This window comes from Boleophthalmus pectinirostris, unplaced genomic scaffold, assembly GCF_026225935.1.
Source record: "Boleophthalmus pectinirostris isolate CB_2022bp ecotype Guang Dong unplaced genomic scaffold, ASM2622593v1 HiC_scaffold_13, whole genome shotgun sequence".
NCBI lineage: Eukaryota > Metazoa > Chordata > Actinopteri > Gobiiformes > Gobiidae > Boleophthalmus > Boleophthalmus pectinirostris.
Window position 1 is genome coordinate 15,550,297 of NW_026571036.1, and position 18,977 is coordinate 15,569,273.

The 18,977-nt window shown below is 37.2% G+C and overlaps 2 protein-coding genes across 4 annotated transcripts; one reads left to right on the top strand and one right to left on the bottom strand.

Moving 5' to 3' along the window:
- Positions 1-4,023: 4,023 nt before the first annotated feature.
- Positions 4,024-8,238, bottom strand: arv1 (ARV1 homolog, fatty acid homeostasis modulator). Of its 2 annotated transcripts, none has more exons than XM_055149327.1 (5): positions 8,117-8,238; positions 6,363-6,482; positions 6,113-6,266; positions 5,421-5,645; positions 4,024-4,457 (listed from the first exon to the last, which is right to left on the bottom strand). In XM_055149327.1, the coding sequence occupies exons 1-5, from the start codon at positions 8,219-8,221 to the stop codon at positions 4,330-4,332; spliced, it is 732 nt and encodes a 243-aa protein (XP_055005302.1). In that variant the 5' UTR covers positions 8,222-8,238; the 3' UTR covers positions 4,024-4,329. The 2 variants fall into 2 exon arrangements, with proteins under 2 accessions (XP_055005302.1, XP_020775599.1); XM_020919940.2 differs by lacking the exon at positions 8,117-8,238 and adding an exon at positions 6,787-6,947.
- On the top strand, positions 7,476-18,856 carry ttc13 (tetratricopeptide repeat domain 13). Of its 2 annotated transcripts, none has more exons than XM_020933795.2 (23): positions 7,476-7,695; positions 9,246-9,340; positions 9,732-9,807; positions 9,874-9,944; positions 10,082-10,147; positions 10,384-10,476; positions 11,259-11,375; positions 11,570-11,680; positions 11,919-12,001; positions 12,107-12,248; positions 12,497-12,671; positions 12,968-13,124; positions 13,877-14,007; positions 14,083-14,215; positions 14,492-14,584; positions 14,831-14,914; positions 15,004-15,088; positions 15,173-15,282; positions 15,396-15,531; positions 16,267-16,346; positions 16,520-16,598; positions 17,180-17,259; positions 17,337-18,856. In XM_020933795.2, the coding sequence occupies exons 1-23, from the start codon at positions 7,515-7,517 to the stop codon at positions 17,449-17,451; spliced, it is 2,493 nt and encodes an 830-aa protein (XP_020789454.2). In that variant the 5' UTR covers positions 7,476-7,514; the 3' UTR covers positions 17,452-18,856. The 2 variants fall into 2 exon arrangements, with proteins under 2 accessions (XP_020789454.2, XP_020789525.2); XM_020933866.2 differs by having other exon boundaries at positions 7,490-7,695; positions 15,176-15,282.
- The last annotated feature ends 121 nt before the right edge of the window (positions 18,857-18,977 follow it).

Genomic DNA, 18,977 nt, shown 5'->3' on the forward strand with positions numbered 1-18,977 from the left:
GTATAGTAAAGTGTGTCTATAGCCCAAACTTGACAGGATTGCGTTGGTTTTTAATTCAGTTTTACACCCCTCTCTCTGTTATCTTCCATACAAGTAAAAGCTTTACCCAACCCAAGCTTGTTGTTTCCGCCTCCTCAGTTGGCTGTCCTACTTTTTGTGTCCCCTGAAGTGTCTGAGCTGCATCTCAATGCTTCATCTGCGTTTTGGCTCAGCAGCAGTTCCTCTTTAATTGATCATTACTGCAGTGATAGGAGGATCGCAAGGACGGGGGAAGGACTTTGATCTTAAAACTGTTTAGTTATTAACATCTCATCTAAACTCAACTGAACCTCGGTGTAAGTGAGTGTGAAATATATAGGTCACTTTCAGCTCAAGCTTTTGGGCTTGTATTATGCAATTACTAGGACCTATTTTAAAGTTTTTCATAAAATCCTATGAAATCACTGGTAGATGTTGGTCAAATATACTACCAATTAAGAAACTATCCTGTTACACACTAATAATTATAGATATCAGCATTTCACATACTTCAAAATACTAATAGCGGGTAAAACTCCACTTACAGGTTTACTTTGGTGAAAGGAAAATTTTTAGGTTTAGGTTAGAATGAATGTATGAAGTTTATTTCCAGTACAATCATTAGACTAAATAAATGCAAAGAGAATAAATATCTGTCTATAGAGGACTGTTTTGCTGCAGTGTTGAGTCAGAGGCTGCTGCTGCTGTGTCCTCTGTCACTGTGGTTGAGAGAGCGTCTGTTCAGAGATTAGAGCGGATTTCCATAATCTTCACTCAGAGTAAATCCAAGGTACGCATCACTCTCTCTGCTGCTCAGATCCTCTCCCCCACTTTTTCTCTCTAACTCTCTCTTTCCTCACCCCTTCCTGTTTCCCTTTCTGTCCGTCTCCCTCTCTACCTCTCTCCCACTTGATTTCTATTTTATTCTGTTTCTCAGGTTTTACAAACTATACATGTAGGCTCTATACATGAAAACAACATCATATATCTCAATTCACCCAATGAACTAGGACTGCAAGAGATGCCAGTTCAGGCTGTTGTATTCTTAAATGCCCTACATTACACAAAATTGTGACATGTAAGGCATGTTATAATGTTGTTACCTCATCAAAAACAAATCCAGAGTTGTGTTTTCTTTCATTCTCACGTGTTTGAGTAATTCTGGTTCCTGATTTATTAGTCTGTCTACAACTCCAAAGCTCAAAATGCTCTGTTCTACCTTGTGATGTCATGTAGTGGTAGTTTTGAAGCTACCATTTACCATTATTTTAATAGAGATTGGCAATTCCTGCACTGTAATTACCCAAATGATTCTAGTGAAGGTGTATGGAGTTTAAAAACACAGTGGAGCACTTCCTGTACTACCACATCACAAGGCGGAACAGAGTGTTTTTCTGTTTTACCGAAGAACTCAACCTAAATATGCACAGTTTGTGTGTTAAACATGTGTGTATGAAACAGAGGCAGGAACTTGCAAGTCATGACTTGGACTTGAGTCAGACTTGAGTCACTCTTTTTAGGACCTGAGACTTGACTTGATAAAATGGACTAAGACTTGGGACTTGACTGGGACTTGAGATCTGTGACTTGAGAAGACTTGAGAAGCACTTTTAAATCTGAATTCTTTCTATTCTGACTGTAATGATTCACACAAAGATCTTGTCAAGGCATTTAAAAAGGAAAAAATAATTAAGTTAATTTCTACATATATTATTATATTGTATAAATACTCACATATGAATATACTATGATTTTTTTTTGTACAATTTATCTTAAAATTTATATTGCAAAAATCTAAACCATATTTGGTGCTTTGTTTTAAAGACTTCAAATTACTTGAAGCGCAAACCAGACGACTTGGACTTGACTCGAGCCTCAACTTGAACTTGCCTGTATTTGACTTGGGACTTGACTCAGACTTGAGGTCAAAGACTTGAGACTTACTTCAGACTTGCAAAACGACGACTTGGTCATACCTCTGGTATGAAACAAAACACAACTCCAGGTCTGTTTTTCATGACGAAACAACATTACGACATAAATCAGACAATAAAGTAATACAGGCCCATTAATGTCTCCGTCTTCCTCCTTATTATAGGTTATATGGGGCTGGGCTGAGCAGGTACACCTTAAATAATGACCTGTTAGTCGACAAAAACAAGCACAGAGACATCTATTACTGTAATTATAAACCATTTCAAATTTACATCTACTGATAATGCTAACCACTCCGCCTCCACTAACTCACTAAATTGTATTACTAGGTTGATAGTAGCCACATATAGTCAAACCCCGAATGAGAACAGTTGTGCCATTTCTTTGCAATAATGGTTAATAATTACAGTTTAGCTTTGAAACTTTCTCTGTCCTCCCCTTGGTCACACATGCATTACAGAAGCACTACTGTTACTGTAATCTTATTAGTCTAACCCAGATTAAACTTCTGCATTCCACGTTCATTATCAACACAAAACACAACAGCCTTGATTTTCTACTCAACGTATTTTAACGTAATTTATTATGAAAATACTATATGTATTCTAAGATTTGGTGCACCTTGAAGTCATAGTAATTTTCACTACATTTTGCAAGTTTGGATAAGATAATGAGTTTCAAAAACATTGTTGATCGTGTACAATTAAATTTATCAATTGGTTGTTTTCAGATTTTATAATGTGATGAGGAGGACAAGATTTCTCTGATGATGACGTTCTACTTTGCCATGAAGTATCCAAAAGGTAAATTCACAAATGTTGAACCTGGTATTTTGAATTAGTGACTAAACCCACAAATTCACTGTATTAGTACATGAATTTGCATTTTAACAATTTAAATTTTAGCTTCCCCCCTTCTGTATAAATATTTTTGGCCTATAGAATGCTGTGATCTCATCTGAAACCTAAAAAATTTATTATATAGAACTTTGCCATAAAATATCCAAAAGGAAAATTGACAAACAGTAAACCTGGTATTTTCAATTATCGACTAAACCCAAGAACTCACTGTATTACAACATCATTTTCATTTTAACATTTATTTGAACTGTATTCATTAATATTGGCCTATATAATGCTGCCATCTCATCTGAAATGCAGCAATATTATTTGACTAATGATGAAATCTATCACAAAATTGTTAACATAAACGGAAAGTGTATCTTATTTTCAACTATTTTCAGCATTTTTACAGCATTTTGAAGTAAATCTCAATAGCTTCTTATATCTTTACATTGAATAAGGCCTAAGGTGGAGTGACTTACACGTTGTTTTGCTACAGTTTTCTTTTGTCTCAGAGCCAGTGTCCAGTGCTCCGCCCAGTTTCAGAAGGGTTAGGGCATTCCTGCTCCATGTGCTGTCTGTCAGATATTCACACTATTCACGGGCCTGTCCCAACACGCCGCAGCCACGCGCCCCGAGTCACACAATCACAAACATAATTGAGAATAAAGAGCACCGTCAATCAATGCCTGTCAGCAAGTAATACAATCTTAATAGCTCAGTGGATTAAGATATAAGATCACCTAGTTTCATAGTGTTATTGCCACAAGTATCTATGCTGATTCTTTTAAAGACTGCAACTGCAAATCACATTGGCATTTTAGCTATTTCCTTTATCTAAGATGCCCCCTTTTTTTTCCCTTTCAAGCTTTTTTTTTTTTAATTATAGACAGACAGCAGCACATACCTTTGACAATTGTTTTCAGGGTGTAAGGAATAATAAACTTTTCAGAAATTAGCAATATATATAGTGCATGACAAAATGTATATTCAATTTTGAATGAACGTTATGTTTAGTATTTAGCATCTTTAAAAATTTTATGAGGTGACTCAAACCTGAGCATCTATGTGTCATTTTCGAAGCTTTATGCTTGGGGTTATTATGTAAAAAATCAATCATTTGATTCTAGAGTAACTGGCTCTGAAGTGGGATTCAAATAAAACTTGCAGTTTAGGGCAATAGGGAGTGTTTGCAGTGCACACACAAATAACAAATAAAAAATACAACTTCAAGGGTTGTCTGTGCTTTTAGTGGTTGACTCAAGTATTCCAGTAGTAAATAGTTTCAGATTCCAGAAAACCACAAGTGAAGTGTCAATACAGTGTCAGCTAATTATGTCTGACAATATAACAGAGACGTCGTTTAGTAAAGCAATAGAGCAATACGCTTTCTACATAACAAATTTCAAGAAAAAAAGTCTTTTCACAGCTTTAATCCAGGCACACAAGATGTGGTATATCCCCACATTGAAGGGAATGTCAAATTTAACTCTCTTTCCATAGTCCTTTGTATATTAAAAAGACAGTGATGGAGTCATTCAAAGTTGAGCATCTCTTTGAAACCCCAGGGCAGACTGCTGCATACCTGCGACACATAGGATTCTGCAAGTAGACCAACGCCGATGGTCAACAGGGAGAAGCGTCTGCTGCTATTCAGGATCACTATAAAAAAGAAGAAAGTTGTGATAGGATCAGCAAGAACGTATCAGGTGCCACAGTGAGGCGCTATTCACAAGAACTTTCATTGTGTCCTTAGGCAAGGCACTTCTCCCATATTGCCTACTATGAAAGTGGTGTGTGCATGAGTGATGGTGGTGGTCGGAGGGGCCAATGGTGCAGACTGGCAGCCTCACTTCCATCAGTCTGCCCCAGGGCAGCTGTGGCTACAATAGTAGCCTATCCTCACTGAGTGTGGAGTGAGTGAATAATGCTCTGTAAAGCGTCTTTGAGTGTCCAGAAAAACATTATTATGTATTAATAATTGGAAAAGTCAGTGGTACTTATCAGGAGTTAATATTTAATAATTGTACCGTGTTGGCACTTGAAGGTTATGCTGAATTACAGACAGAGAATTCTGTGCATACATTAAATACTTGTGGTATAGCCTTAGTGGGAAAATTACGTGTAAATTTACAGCTAATATTTCCATGCTATTTCAAAAAAATTTTCCTTCCAGGCAAAAACCTTAACAGACTGTCATCTGCTGTATAGGTTGGGAAAAACCCTATAAAGGACAGATCAAGTTTGTTTGAGAGTGAACCAAACCTGATGTTGAATTCAGCTGCATCAAGTTATATTACTTATATTGCTAATTTCAAAATAAAACTTTATTCTGTCAACTGGACACTCGCCCAAGAGGCTTCTTCAGTTCTGACAAGTTACTGCTAAGTCACTGCATTGCCTTAGAAAGAATAATCAGAATGAAATATTTTGAAATGGATCCTACCTGGACGGCTGAGGGATTACATATTACACATTATACTGCTAACTTATCATTTAGACATTAATACATGCCCTATTTTATTGAGGTGTTTTGCATGTTACTTAAGTTATTTTCACAAGATCTCATTCGGCCTTAGTTTTATTTTGCACACATTTTGAGCACTAAATATGTATAATTCTGACCTCGGATGGCCTGGGAGTTGGATGTGAGCACAAACAGTTTGATGAGAGCAAGGCAAAGTGGGGAGTAGTCGTGTTCCCAGATGACTGTGGGGATGAGCAGGACCTTCCCGTAGGAGGACAGCAGCAGCCCCTTCAGGAGGAGACCGTGCTCCAAAGACCTCTTCTGCAGACGAGCCAAAACCAGCCACACGAACAACAGCACCCCTCCACAGAATGCTGACAACTCTGAAATATAGATTCAAACTATTTGACATGGAGCCTGCAGGGACCATTTTCATATGTAGGTCAATATGATAAGATGTTCAAGTGCTCTTAAGATTTCATTCCAAGAGTCTGAGTGTCGACAAGACTTCTATAAGCAGTGGTGAAATTGATAAATGAAAAAAGAAGACATAATATTTAATTATATTATATTTTATAATGTAATAAGGAATATTTTTGAGCATACTAAATTGTAACTTCAAAAAAATTTATTGTAACATAAAACATTCAACAAGAGGTGAGACATATCTTACACTACATTGTCTGTAATAAGAAACCTGCCAAAAGATGCAAAAAAACAAGACAACAAACAAAAATCTGAAGTGTAATCTTAGAAACAAAGATAAACGTATTTATGCACATTTAAAATTGATAATCTTTATCAGGTGACTTGGAAAATTAAGATGTTTGATTTAGTTTACTTTTCTTACCAAGTGAGGCCAGAGCAAACATGCCATAGAACTCCCACTCCCTTGTATATCTGATAAGGTCTGCTGGATCACTGCTCTGCTCTGAGGAGTTGAGTGAGGACCAGCGGAGGTACGCCTCACACAGTAGGCAGAAAACACACAGCTTCCATTGGATCTGCAAATCAACCACAAGGAGGAGACAAACATTTACCATGATAAAGAAGACAACTCAAACTATATATGTATGTATGTATGTATCTATTCAACTTACATTTAGGCTTGTGTTGAACAAAATGTGTCTAAAAGCCTGTGTTTTGCACAAAATTGCATCAATGAGGATGATCACAGGGTCATATTCGATGTACTTGTCCACTGGTTTCTGGCATGAGCTCTATTCAGAAAGAGTGAAAATGAAGTTTACAATCTCCACAGTTCAGTCCAATATTGTTTCAATAAATAAATGTTCCTACACCATCTTTCCCCCTCTGAACATGTTCAAACCATCTATGAATGTCTAGACTCCTTAACGATTTACAGGCATATCCATCAGTCATCCCTATTCCTATTATTGGCCCATTTTTACTGGTCTTTTACTCAATGCAACTGTCTCCAATCTAATATCTTTCCCCACCACAGTCTTGTGCAGCACGCCATGCATTGTAAAAAGCATCCTCTCCCCCATAAATGGTACGTACACATATGGTTATCTTCAGTATGCCGTTGCGGTAGTCTCTGTGCAGCTCCGTGGCTTTTTTGTTACATTCAATACATCTGAACTGCTGCACTTTCCCCATGCCTCAATGTAAACAGACCACTGAATCTGAACCCGGAAGCAGCACGCTACTTCTTCTACGTGACTTGCGTGAGCTGTGAATACTCTCTACTGCCCCCCTGTGTACAGCAACGGAAATGCACATTAAGCGTGAAAAGCATTTAAATGTTTTTGAAGCTGTATTGTCTACTACAACCATATTATTATGCCATTATTATTATGTTATATTATTTAAAATTATGCTGTTATCAAGATGAAAGAATGATATTTTGCTTCAGATCCTGTTGATGTTCTCCCAGGATGCGATTAATTGTTCAATCAGGGGCTGTCACAGTAAACCCTTTGAATCTAATCAAACAAATATTCTTACCCCTCTTTTCTAACATTAAAGGTGCGTTACCATAGAACTCTCCTCCCTCTGTATAATCTCCATAACATGAGGTATTTTATTAGTTCAACGTTAATTTTTAGGGTATTTTCTTTTACTCAGTTGTCTATGAATGTATGCATTGTGATTTATATTTAGGATTAATTTTAGTTTGACAGCCCAAGTGGATGCTGGGATATGTAGTCCGCTGTCAGACGATTGAAGGGGGCGTGTCCTCGGATCGGTTGGTTTGGGTCCCGCTGCTTCCGCTCCGTGCGTCACACATGGAGCCCAACATGGCCCCTACAAGCCGGGCTGTTGTTGTGGTCGGGCTGACGGTGCTGTACCTGAGCCGGGCCATCCTCTCCACGGAGTATTTCTCCACTCTCACGCTCTTCAACAGCGAGCTCCACAAACAGGGCTGCAGCTCGCTGTCCGACTGGGAGGAATACGCGCAGGACTGCGGTAAAGTGTCTCCTCTTCACCCGCTCTCTGCCACGTCCTCCTCGGTTCAACTGTGACTTTACCCGGCTAGCTTATCCTCCGGTGGTGGGCTAACCTTAATCAGTCCAGAGGAGATAACACGGATAAGCCTTGGTTGTGTTGTTTTAGATGTGAAAGTGCTCTGAAACTCGAGCGTAATGGCACACAGTTAATAATCTCGGTGCTAATTGAAACTTCCCTGATCTTGACTGGAGATGGAAGCGCCAAAACATCTCAAAACATACAATTTCGAGCACACAACTTGTAACATCTTAATCATAGAAATCAATTTATATTATTCCGTTATTTCCAGGTTTTTTGCATTCTTAAAATATGAATTTGAAGTCCGTAAACCCTCTGAAACCCCTAAAGCTGTTATGAAGTGCTGTGTAACTTGTCTTACCACCTTGGCGTCCGTAGTCCACAATAAGGTGTCATATAACGCATCAAAACAAAGGAAACGTAGTCGATTTTTGGTGCATTTTAGGTTTAGTGTTTCAGGAAGCATGTAAGGTTCTCTTTTTTGGTTCTCTTGTACATTTATTCAAATTACAGCTTTAAACGTTGTGTGGCAGCACCATGACAAAACATAATTTGACAATTAACTCAGCCAAGAAGTTCCCTTTTGGCAGCTTTGTCAGTCTTTCTTGTTTTGTGTTTTTTTTTGTTTGTTAGTCAAGATCAATTAAATACAATCAATCAATGAACCTGTCCAGGGACTACAGGTGGAAATTAGCACTTGTGATACAACCTAGGAGAATGCATCTCTCCTGTTTAGGTTACTGTAAAAATTGTGCGCTGTCCCTGTCTCAAATAAATAAACAAATAAATAAATTTACAGTATGCCCAGTGTATGTGTACCCTATAGTAATAAAACTCAAATGGGTAATCCCCGTTGACTCACTGCCATAACACTGCTACACCTGCTATTTATTTTACAATGAACTACTTGGATGTTGGATTTTCTTATATCTTATTACAAGAGCCATCAGATATACAGTTTATGTTTACAAATTCATTCAGTTCACAGTGTGTTATAGTCTAACATGTTGAGACGTATTGGAGAAAAGACACTGAAATATGAAATTATTACAAGAGACATTTAACATCATGCTTATAGAGATCTAAAGTTGGGATTAATAATATTTAGTTTTTTGCAGAGGGCACTCTATTAAAAAAATAACTGTGGCCTTTATATTATTATTATATATTTGCCAGTTTCCATTGCAGTTAAGATTCGATTGTGATATTCATGTTGCTTTGTTTGGATGCTTGGGCGAAGGGGCTACAAAATTATACAAATTGTAGACTTGTATTTGGGTTTTAAAACATAATATTCATTGTCAGTAACCACATTTAAGAAAATTTTGTACTTCAGTGTATTGCTAAAAAAGTGTGAATAGGATATCCTGAGATGATGCCTGAGTCAGTATGTGAGATATGTGGTGTGTGAAATATTAGCTGTGATCTTAACATACCGACAGGACGGGTGGGAGTTAGACTGAGACTGACTGTAATTTTTATTTTTCTAGAGTCATCCATTTTGCAGCTGGAGGACCCAGACTGTGAGGAGGGCAGTAACCCACCCTGTGAATCTATCTTCTCCCTCAATGCAGAGAAGATCCTGGTAAGAGTGCATATGTAATGCTCTAAAAACTGACAAAAACATAACAAAATATGTTGGTATGGGCCATATACAGTCTGTGGTATAGACGCAATCTCAAACCCAATATCACCAACTTACAATGCTTTAACTTTAGTCATTATCTTTACATATCAAACTCTGTTTTCTGTAGTAAATTAGGTTGTTACATACTTAATTGTTATTATAATTAAAATGATTCTGTATTAAAATGCACAATATGACAAATTGTAAATTACAGAAAAATGAAAAAGTAGCAGTTAGTTATATTATGGTAAATGTTCTGATGTTGATTGTGTTAACTTTGTACAGGAAATGCTTTTTGACACTTTTTCATTGCGTGCTTCTCTTGTGGTGTTTTCTTCATCTCTCACAGAATCAGGCCAAGCTGTTTATAGAGCAGAAAAAAATCCCCTTTCCTGTAGAAAACCAAAACAACAATGAAGAACTGGGTGAGTCGACACCTTTTTAACACTACATGGACTATAACTAATAGTGCTGCAACCTTTGCTTTGCAGCTATCGGCTATGTTCTCATTGGTAACGGCCTCTTTGATGAAGCCATCAAGCACTTCTCCCTTTTATTACAGGTTTGTATCAGTGGTTACATTTACAAGGGCAGTTGCTATCAGATAACTAGAACAATCAAACCTAATAATAATTGAATCTGACAATATCTGATTATGTCAATAACCTGATATCTCCATAAATATTATTTTGCTTTTAGGGTGACCCAGAGCTGGTCAGTGCTATCTATGGGAGAGGGATAGCTTATGGCAAGAAAAGTCTGCAGGTAAGATTGAGTCTGCTTATGTGTTCAAACATTCTGTTGAGTTCTCACAATAATAATAATAATAATAATAATAATAATAATAATAATAATAATAATAATGATAATAACAGTACGCATGCATAATAATTATAAATAGACAGTAAAGCTTTCATTTGTAATTTAACTATGCTGGCAATGGTTTTGAAGACAGGAAATGACTTCATGATTCTAAAATGATTTTGTCCTTTGCACTGCAGGATATAAAGAATGCAGACTTGGCTTTGTACGAGCTCAACAGAGTCATCACCCTGGAGCCCAACTGGCCTGAGGTGTACGAACAGAGGGCCGAGGTAATGCCTCAGTGTTATACTCCATAGTTGCATACTAGTTCTAACAGAGATTGGTGTAAAACTTGCAGTTTTGTAGGAACATTTACATTGCACTTCTCAGACGCCTTTGTGTCTCGAGTCAAAGGTCTCAGTTCAGTTTAACAGGAGGACTGATCAGGTAGTGTCAACAAATTTTGAGTCAGGGCAGTTTGAGGAGAGGAAGAGCCAAAAATGACCCGCCTCTGTCCTGCAGCATCACAACAGCATCCAAGGGGAACTAGGTGAACACAACACAAAAGGCTTCGTTTTTACTCTGCTCTGGTCTTTGTTCTTCTCGTAAACAAAAGGCCAATTCAAATGAGGTAGTCAGAAGGTACTGAGTATTAGTCAATCATCAACATGCAAAGCTTATGGAAATGAATTATTCTACTCAAATCATTGTCTTTCTGTGACAGTATTACATTTTGTTTTACAGACTCAGTTTTCCCTGTCTTGTTTTTAATCTTTTGAGTATATTGTTTTTCTTGAATGAATAGTGCATATCTGGCAACTATCACTTAATTTACTAAACAAATGTAGTGCAGTTTGGAATGAAATAGATCTCATTTTGAATGTTAGCTTGGGAATTTTACTTTGTGGTATAGCTCCTCTAATCCAGTGTTAAATGATTGTTTAGGTAATATACTGTTATCACATAAACAAGACCATAAAGTGTTGTTTTCCCAAAGACCAATAATTTCATTGCTTTCACTGCATTCATTGCTTTTTTTTTTTTTTAATAAATTGAATGTTGTGTGTTTCAGATTCTGTCTCCTCTGGGCCGGATCAGTGAGGCCCTGACAGATTTGACCAAAGCCATATCTCTGCAGCCTTCAGCTCGTCTCTACAGACACAGAGGGACACTGCTCTTCATATCTGAGGTAAACAACAATGTAACATCCTGGGAATTGGTGAAAACTCAAACCCCCAAAGAGTTAAACCTGCAAAGAGAAAAATTAAACCTGTCCACGCTGCTTGTCATGAATGCACACACAAGCTTTGCCTCCACATTTCACCAAATTTAACCAGATTTTGTAATCCTTGTGTTAAATGCACTATATTCTACTCTGAACAGGATTATGTGGCAGCCATGGAGGACTTCCAGCAGTCTCTAGAACTGAAGAAGAACCAGCCTATCGCCATGCTTTACAAAGGCCTAACATTCTTCCACAGAGGGCTGCTCAAGGTACAAATCAAAGAATTTTTTGCTTCTTTGTATGTTGCTGTTTTTTGGCTTTCCTATACGTTTCCCAATTGGACTACAAGCTCATTGTAGGGGATGTTCCTCTTCTGTTGTATCTCTCCTAAAAACATCAGACTTGTCTGTTCCACATGTAACACTCGTCTGAGCCTGTTTCCTTGATCGTTGTTGCAGTTTCCTGTTAAATGTATATTCTTTCACAATTGTTGTTTCTTCTTCTCAGGAAGCTATTGAGACATTTAAAGAGGCACTGAAGCTAAAGTCTGACTTTATTGATGCTTACAAGAGCCTTGGACAAGCTTATAGGTACTTTCATCTCTTTACTGTAATGTACTATCAATGATGTACATATGATGTAAATATGTGAGTGTCTAAAACCAAGTTATCTGGATGTCTATGTTGTTTCCTCAGAGAGCTGGGTGATTTTGAGTCTGCGATGGAGAGCTTTCAAAAAGCTCTTATGTTGAACCAGAACCATATCCAGTCTTTGCAGCTTCGGGGAATGATGCTGTACCACCATGGGTCGCTACAGGAGGCTATAGGCAACTTCAAGGTAGTGCCATTTACCTAATCTCTATCTAGAGTGCATACAAACGTTTGTGAACACCAAAAAACTGCATTATGCCACTGGCCGCATGTGTGGTCCCACATAAACAAAAAACACATTCTTTTAGGTGTATCCAACTTTGAATGACGATACCTAAACTATGTGATCTGCAGATTAGATACTATCTGTTATTTTGTTCTCCTGTCAGTGATCATTGTACTGTGGTAAGTTCCATCTGCTTGTGCTCTGTGTAGAGATGTCTGCAGCTGGAGCCATACAATGAAGTGTGCCAGTACATGAAAGGCCTCAGCCATGTGGCCATGGGACAGTTTTACGAAGGCATCAAAGCTCAGACCAAAGTGATGCTCAACGACCCTCTCCTTGGACAGAAGGCCAGCTCCGAATACCTCAAAGTCAAATACCTCAGAGGTCAGCTCTCTGGAACTGTAGTCATTTTAACTCTAGATTTATCTTTCACGTAAAAATTGACTGAATATCAAAGACCACAGTGAAAAAGAAACCTATTGCTTCATGGCGTTACACAGTAAACTTTTGCAATAGTTTTAAAGTAAAACATTTTACATGGTTATACGATGTATCTAAAGTGGATATAACAGATTGTTTTAATCCATGTTATGATTTTATTTTAAAGCATTATGCATGTTCTTTTAATTGAATAGTTTTCCTTTCCATGCTGTGCTAACTGTTGTTGTATTATGCTCCAGAATACTCTCGCTACCTGCACTCTCACCTGGACATCCCAGTGGCAGAGTACAATGTAGACCAGGACTTACCAGGAAACTTTAAGAACCATTGGGCCAAAAACCTGCCTTTTTTAATAGAAGACTATGAAGAGCAGCCAGGACTGCAGCCACACATCAAGTAAGAGGCTCTTAAACATAGCACAAGTTTGATTATATGTCAGTGAACTGACAGATGGTAATTAAAGGTAATTAATGTTAGTGTTTCCTGGATGAGGAGACTGATTCCATTGCTCTGGAGACATTTGAAAGTACACGTGGGAGTGTACTAAATGTAAATGTAGTGATTGTGTTTCAGAACAATATCTAAAGTATCCAGGATCTTTAGGACATATTCACGTTTAATGGAATACATCTGGAAACATGCAGATGACGACTTCCAATGTAGTTACTGACACTGGGCATGTGATAAAACCATGGATTCAGCAGCAGCGGTCTTCACAACCTGTCAAAGCTTTCCATGGGGGATGTGGCTCTAATCGCATCTTCGATGTCACTTAAAGGCAGCTGGTTGTAACTGTTGATCTGATGAACATAACAGAACATTACAATTACATCTTTTTTTTTTTTTATTAAGTTTGACATGAAATCATAATACACACAATTAATAGGCAAATTAAGTAACCGACAAAATCTGGAAAATTTTGAAAATGGCCCGGTTTTCTTCATCTTTCTTCATCGCGAAGAGAGCCCAAAGGAAGTCATCATCTGCATGTTTCGAAACGTGTTCCAGTTCTGTGACATAAGCATGACCAGAGCCCATTGCCTTGAGAAAGAGAGGTAGTAACATTGACCTCAGTGATTAGTATAGTGCTGAGCATCCTGTGTATTCTATTTACAGTCTTTTAACATTCTCCATCATTCTTTTTACAGAGATGTATTACCACAAAACTTTGACAGTTACAGCAATGAAGTACAGAAGTTAATATGCACAGCCGACCATCTGGGGGCACTAATGCAATATGACACACCAGGTTTCCTACCAAACAAGAGAATACACAGAGGTACAGAGATTGAGGCCTGTTTTCTGTGACATCAGAACGAATTTAAAATGGAAACTCACCTCTTTTGTTTTTTAGCCATGGGTCTGGCAACACTAGAGGTCATGCAGGCCATGCACAGAACATGGAGCAACTCAAAAGTACGGGTCAATGGCAAAACTCGACAAATGCAGTGGAGAGATATGTTTGACATATCTGTCAAGTGGAGGAGGTGAGACCATTCAGAGCAGCGGTGATACCACAGTTATATAAATAATTTATGATAAGGACATCCTTTAAGAGACTGCATGTTGATAGAGCTGCTAAAATTAATTTACCTGTCTTTTTTCTAAAAAAAATACTGTCTTAAAATGAACTATTATTATTTATACATTGTTGATTCCACTGCTTTCTGTATGATTTAATTCTGAAGTAGAAACACCCTAAAACTCCTCCTTACTCTGTGGTCCATGTTACACAGACCTAACAGGCCTCTCTTGTCTTCCAGGATCGCAGACCCGGACCAGCCAGTTTTGTGGTTAGACCAGATGCCAGCCCGAAGTCTCAGCAGAGGTTTCAACAATCACATCAATCTCATCAGGTAATAATAACAAGTCCATTAACTGTCTCAAGTCTCAAAATGAAACCCAATTCATTTGTCAACCAGACCGCAGTATAATGTGTTAGTGCTTAACTAAACTATGAGACTTGACTATGACAAGGCTATAAGGCCCTCAAGTGTATGTATCAATAATACTGTATAATCAATTGGTATTGCTTTAAAAAAAAATCCTATGTGCAGTTGGTTCTTAACTTCTTTCTAATGTTTTTTTTTATTTTTTTTTAGAGGGCAGATAATCAACATCAGATACTTGGCATATTTTGATAATATCCTTGACTTCATTAAAGACAGAATACTGGTTTATCATGGGTAAGCCCTTCTTAACTAATTGTATTAAAAATGCATGAAACACAAACTATAAACAATAATAACATCACTTGACTTTTCTTTCTTTGTAGTGCTTACAACCCCAGAGGGCTCCAGGATGTTCGGCACGCTCTTGAAAATGTCAATAAAGTAGAAGATTTACTTCCTATAATGAAGGTATACAGGTTAAAACCAATTGTTGTAAATCAGACAAAAATGCTGCATTATTGATGAGGATCTACCTTTGTACATTTTCTGAAGCAGTTTAACAGTAAAACTAGAGATGGCTTTACAGTCAACTCCAAAGTGCCAAGTCTGAAGGATCCTGGGAAAGAATACGATGGGTTTACTATCACTATTACAGGAGACAGGTACAAAATAAGCTCTCGTTCACATGCTCAACCAGCCACTGTTACGTCACCAGGTCATTCTAGTAAGGTTTCCCTAAAGAGACTGATATATATTTTTTCTTTTTAATTTGTAGAGTGGGGAACATGTTATTCTCAGTGGAGACGCAGACCACAGAGGAGCGGACACAGCAGTACCAGTCTGAAATCGAGTCCATTTACAAAGACCTGACGGCCAAAGGGAAAACCCTCATGTTGTCTACTGAGCTGGGGGTAAGCTACAGCGCTGTATATGACATTCCTCACTTAATCAAAACCACTCTGTCACACAGTTTCAGACAAAAAGAAACCCAAAACATCTGCTCAGGCAATGATTATTTAACCTTTTTCATTAAGATAAGAATGCAGCAACAGTCATTCCTCTTGGCTCAATGAAGTTTTTATCTTTTTTCTTTCAGGTGCATTTGTTTGCTTTATGTTATTTTATCTCCTGTACAATTGTCATTCTTTTACTATTCTCTTTGAACGTGCACATAAATGTCTAAAGCACCAATATGGCCTCCAGAATTCACGGCATTCATACACACTTGAATAAGATAAGTTGTCCGATCCAAAGTGAACAAGGTCATCAGGGCAGTAGATGAATATGTCTGCCTCAACGCTGAGCCTCAATAATCATTCCCCTGTTAATGTTGGCAGCACACTGTTCACTGCTTTTATTGTAACAGATTTCTTATTTGTGAAAGGACTGCCGGATTCTTTGGTGCACATTACCCATGCAAATGTTTTTGTCATTTTCTTTTCTAAAATTAAATCCTAAAATTCACTACTCCTCAAAAGTAAAAACTAGAGATGTGATTTAATTCTTTATCGAAAATGCTCCTGTGAATGAGTTAATATATAGGTAAAAGTGTATAAATGATGCAAGAGTCTGAGTGTGGTTGGAGAAGTATCCATGAGTACAATGACTTTTACTTTAGAAAAATTATGTTGTTTCCTTTTACGCAGGATGCAGATGCTGTATGTAACCTCATCCTGTCGTTGGTGTATTACTTCTGTAATCTCATGCCCCTCTCCAGAGGCTCCAGGTAAGAACTAGGTTTTGAGATATTTGTAGTACAAGTGATAATCCTACTCCCACATACAGAGAAAGTACACCTGCACTCCGAAAGACAAATGATGATGATACTTCAGTGCTACTTCATTACGACTATTGCACCATGGGCCTGTCTGATTTTAAAATGTATTTATTTGTTATCAGTGTGGTTGCCTACTCTGTAGTGATGGGGGCGCTCATGGCCAGTGGCAAAGAGGTCACAGGAAAGATCCCCAAAGGAAAGGTAAGATCCAGACAAAACTGCCTCTCTTTTATGGAAACATGGATTTGTGAATGATTCATGAAAGATGAAGAATTAAACCATGTTTAAAACTATGTTGACAAGTTTTATGGCTTATAACTCACTTGTTGTTGTGCTTTAACCATAGTTTTAAAAATCTAGTGAAAAAATAAGTGATGACTTATTGTGGTCAAATGTCTCCTGTCATTATAGAATTTTATTATTTCACTCTGTACTCTGTATCAGTAATACGCCAAGTTATTGTTCAATAGATGATAGATGGAATAATATTTTTTCAAGGTCAGTATTCATCATTGTTAAATTCTCATATCTAATGTTTTACATTTCAAAAAGGGCTTACTTGATTATCCTGTATGTTTACTGTGACATGCCTAGTGAGTACAAGCCTATATGGGTGGCACAGATAGTTAACCTTAAAACAACAAAGGCATTTTATGCATTTGCCACTCCTTTTAGTGTGGTTTGAGGTTACTATATGTTGAGAATGATAAAGAGTGTTTGCATTTGTGTAAAGACACAGTCAGATCTAAAATGTATTAAATCTTATTCTACTCCTAATTCAGCTTGTGGACTTTGAGGCCATGACCACATCAAATCCAGGCAGCTTCAGTAAAACAGCAAAAATGTGGATGAACCTCAAAAGGTATTTGGCATGATTTTAAACTGTCATCAGTAATTACTTATTACATGATATAATATTAAACACATCTCTGTTCCCAGTTTGCCCAGCTGGTACCAGAGTCTTCCATCAGTAGCAGAGACCTTCCCTTCAACCCGAACTATGATCGAAGTCCTCAACACAGACTCGTCCTCACACTGTCCAAAGAAATCTTAATACAACAGTACAAACTGTACAAGTCTCAAAAGCAGCCCATGACAAAACACTGGACTAAATGGATCTGCTCCTCCTGTAACCCCAACTAACTCAGTATTTTTATTTAATGTGATGGCCTACAGTATCAGAATCAGTTTTATTACCATTGTCATCTAACAAAATTCAGAAACTACGAACTTGTTTGCACTATTGCATCAAGTAAGACTCACAAGTCACATCATTATCCACAACACATTTACATGCTACATTTATTGCTCCAAGCACAAACTTAAACTTACTTTTTATTTTATATCAGTGGTCAAACTATTTCAAGCAAGAGAACATAATTATTATTTTTTTATTTCTACTGAACTAATTTAATAATTGAAATGTTCATTAAAATGACCACACAGTTAACAAAATATCTTAATAGTGTTAATATTGCATAATATTCAACAATTAAATACAATATATTAGTTAACCAGCAGAATTCCCTGTGGCCCAGTATTTTAAATGTGATTGTTGGTGACTTTTTTTTTTATTCATTTTTTTCAATACAAGAATGTCTTCCATAAAGTTATAGAGCACAATGTATTCATAAAAATCCAGTGTAATAGATGCTATTTCAGAGCTGGTAGTTTGGGATACAGGAGGGAGCATGTCCAGCCCTCTCACCTCTGCGCTGTATCAAAAGCACAACCTCAAAAAAACCTTTTCATTTTAGATGTCTGTAGTATCTTTATTTAAGACTTGAGTTTAAAAAGTCACCCATAAATGATTCAGACTGGGTGATAGTTGTTTTCATTTTGCGTTTGTGGTTGTTTTCGGACCACAGATGTTTAAACCGCTTTATGGCTGGTCAGTTTTGGAGAGGAGAGGGGATTAAACGTCCTACAGGGCTCTTCCACTTCAGATACTTGAAGCATTTTGTTTAGTTTTTTAAAGGTTGTGTCACTCATTGTCTTGAATTGGACGTTTGTGTTTAGTTTTGCTTGGATATGAACAGGAAAAGGGACAACAGGATTTTGACCCCAAGTAAAAAAAAAAAATCTCTACTTTATTTAATAAATTTTTTTAGATACATTTCAATGACATAAAAAGGGCTTATTCTTTATTTTATTGATCATTGTATGTCTGCAATCTACATGACCATTTCAACCTCAATTTCTAAAACATTTGAATCATTTTTATTTGTCCAAAATCTACATTTTTATTCAGGTTTTACATTTACCATCAAATTTTGTCAGATCTGATCTATAATTTATTTTTTCTGTGGCCACTTGGGTTGTCTGATTTTGAGTTGGAGGTGTTTTGGGATGTGACATGCATAATATGTTATGTATTATCGCATCTCCTTCCAAGAGAAATTTTTATGAGTGATGAATGAACAAATGTCATGTTTAGTCAATAAACAAATTGACCTCTAGAGACATGTTTTTAATGTTTTTGTCAATAAGATTGTCAAAAACTAAAATTTAGTCCAAGGATGCGTTCACACATACACGTAGACCGCATCAGAACTGGTACTAAACTGTCACTAAATTAAT

Bases quoted from the DNA above. Each gene is read 5' to 3' on its own strand.
- ttc13 (XM_020933795.2), top strand. From the start codon at position 7,515: ATGGAGCCCAACATGGCCCCTACAAGCCGGGCTGTTGTTGTGGTCGGG. The intron at 12,002-12,106 runs GTACTTTCATCT...TTGTTTCCTCAG, and splicing joins AGCCTTGGACAAGCTTATAG to AGAGCTGGGTGATTTTGAGT. The intron at 13,125-13,876 runs GTAAGAGGCTCT...TTCTTTTTACAG, and splicing joins GGACTGCAGCCACACATCAA to AGATGTATTACCACAAAACT.
- arv1 (XM_055149327.1), bottom strand. From the start codon at position 8,221: ATGCTTCCTGAAACACTAAACCTAAAATGCACCAAAAATCGACTACGT. The intron at 6,483-8,116 runs GTAAGACAAGTT...CTTTCTGAATAG, and splicing joins GGACTACGGACGCCAAGGTG to AGCTCATGCCAGAAACCAGT. The intron at 4,458-5,420 runs GTCAGAATTATA...TCTTTTTTATAG, and splicing joins CAACTCCCAGGCCATCCGAG to TGATCCTGAATAGCAGCAGA.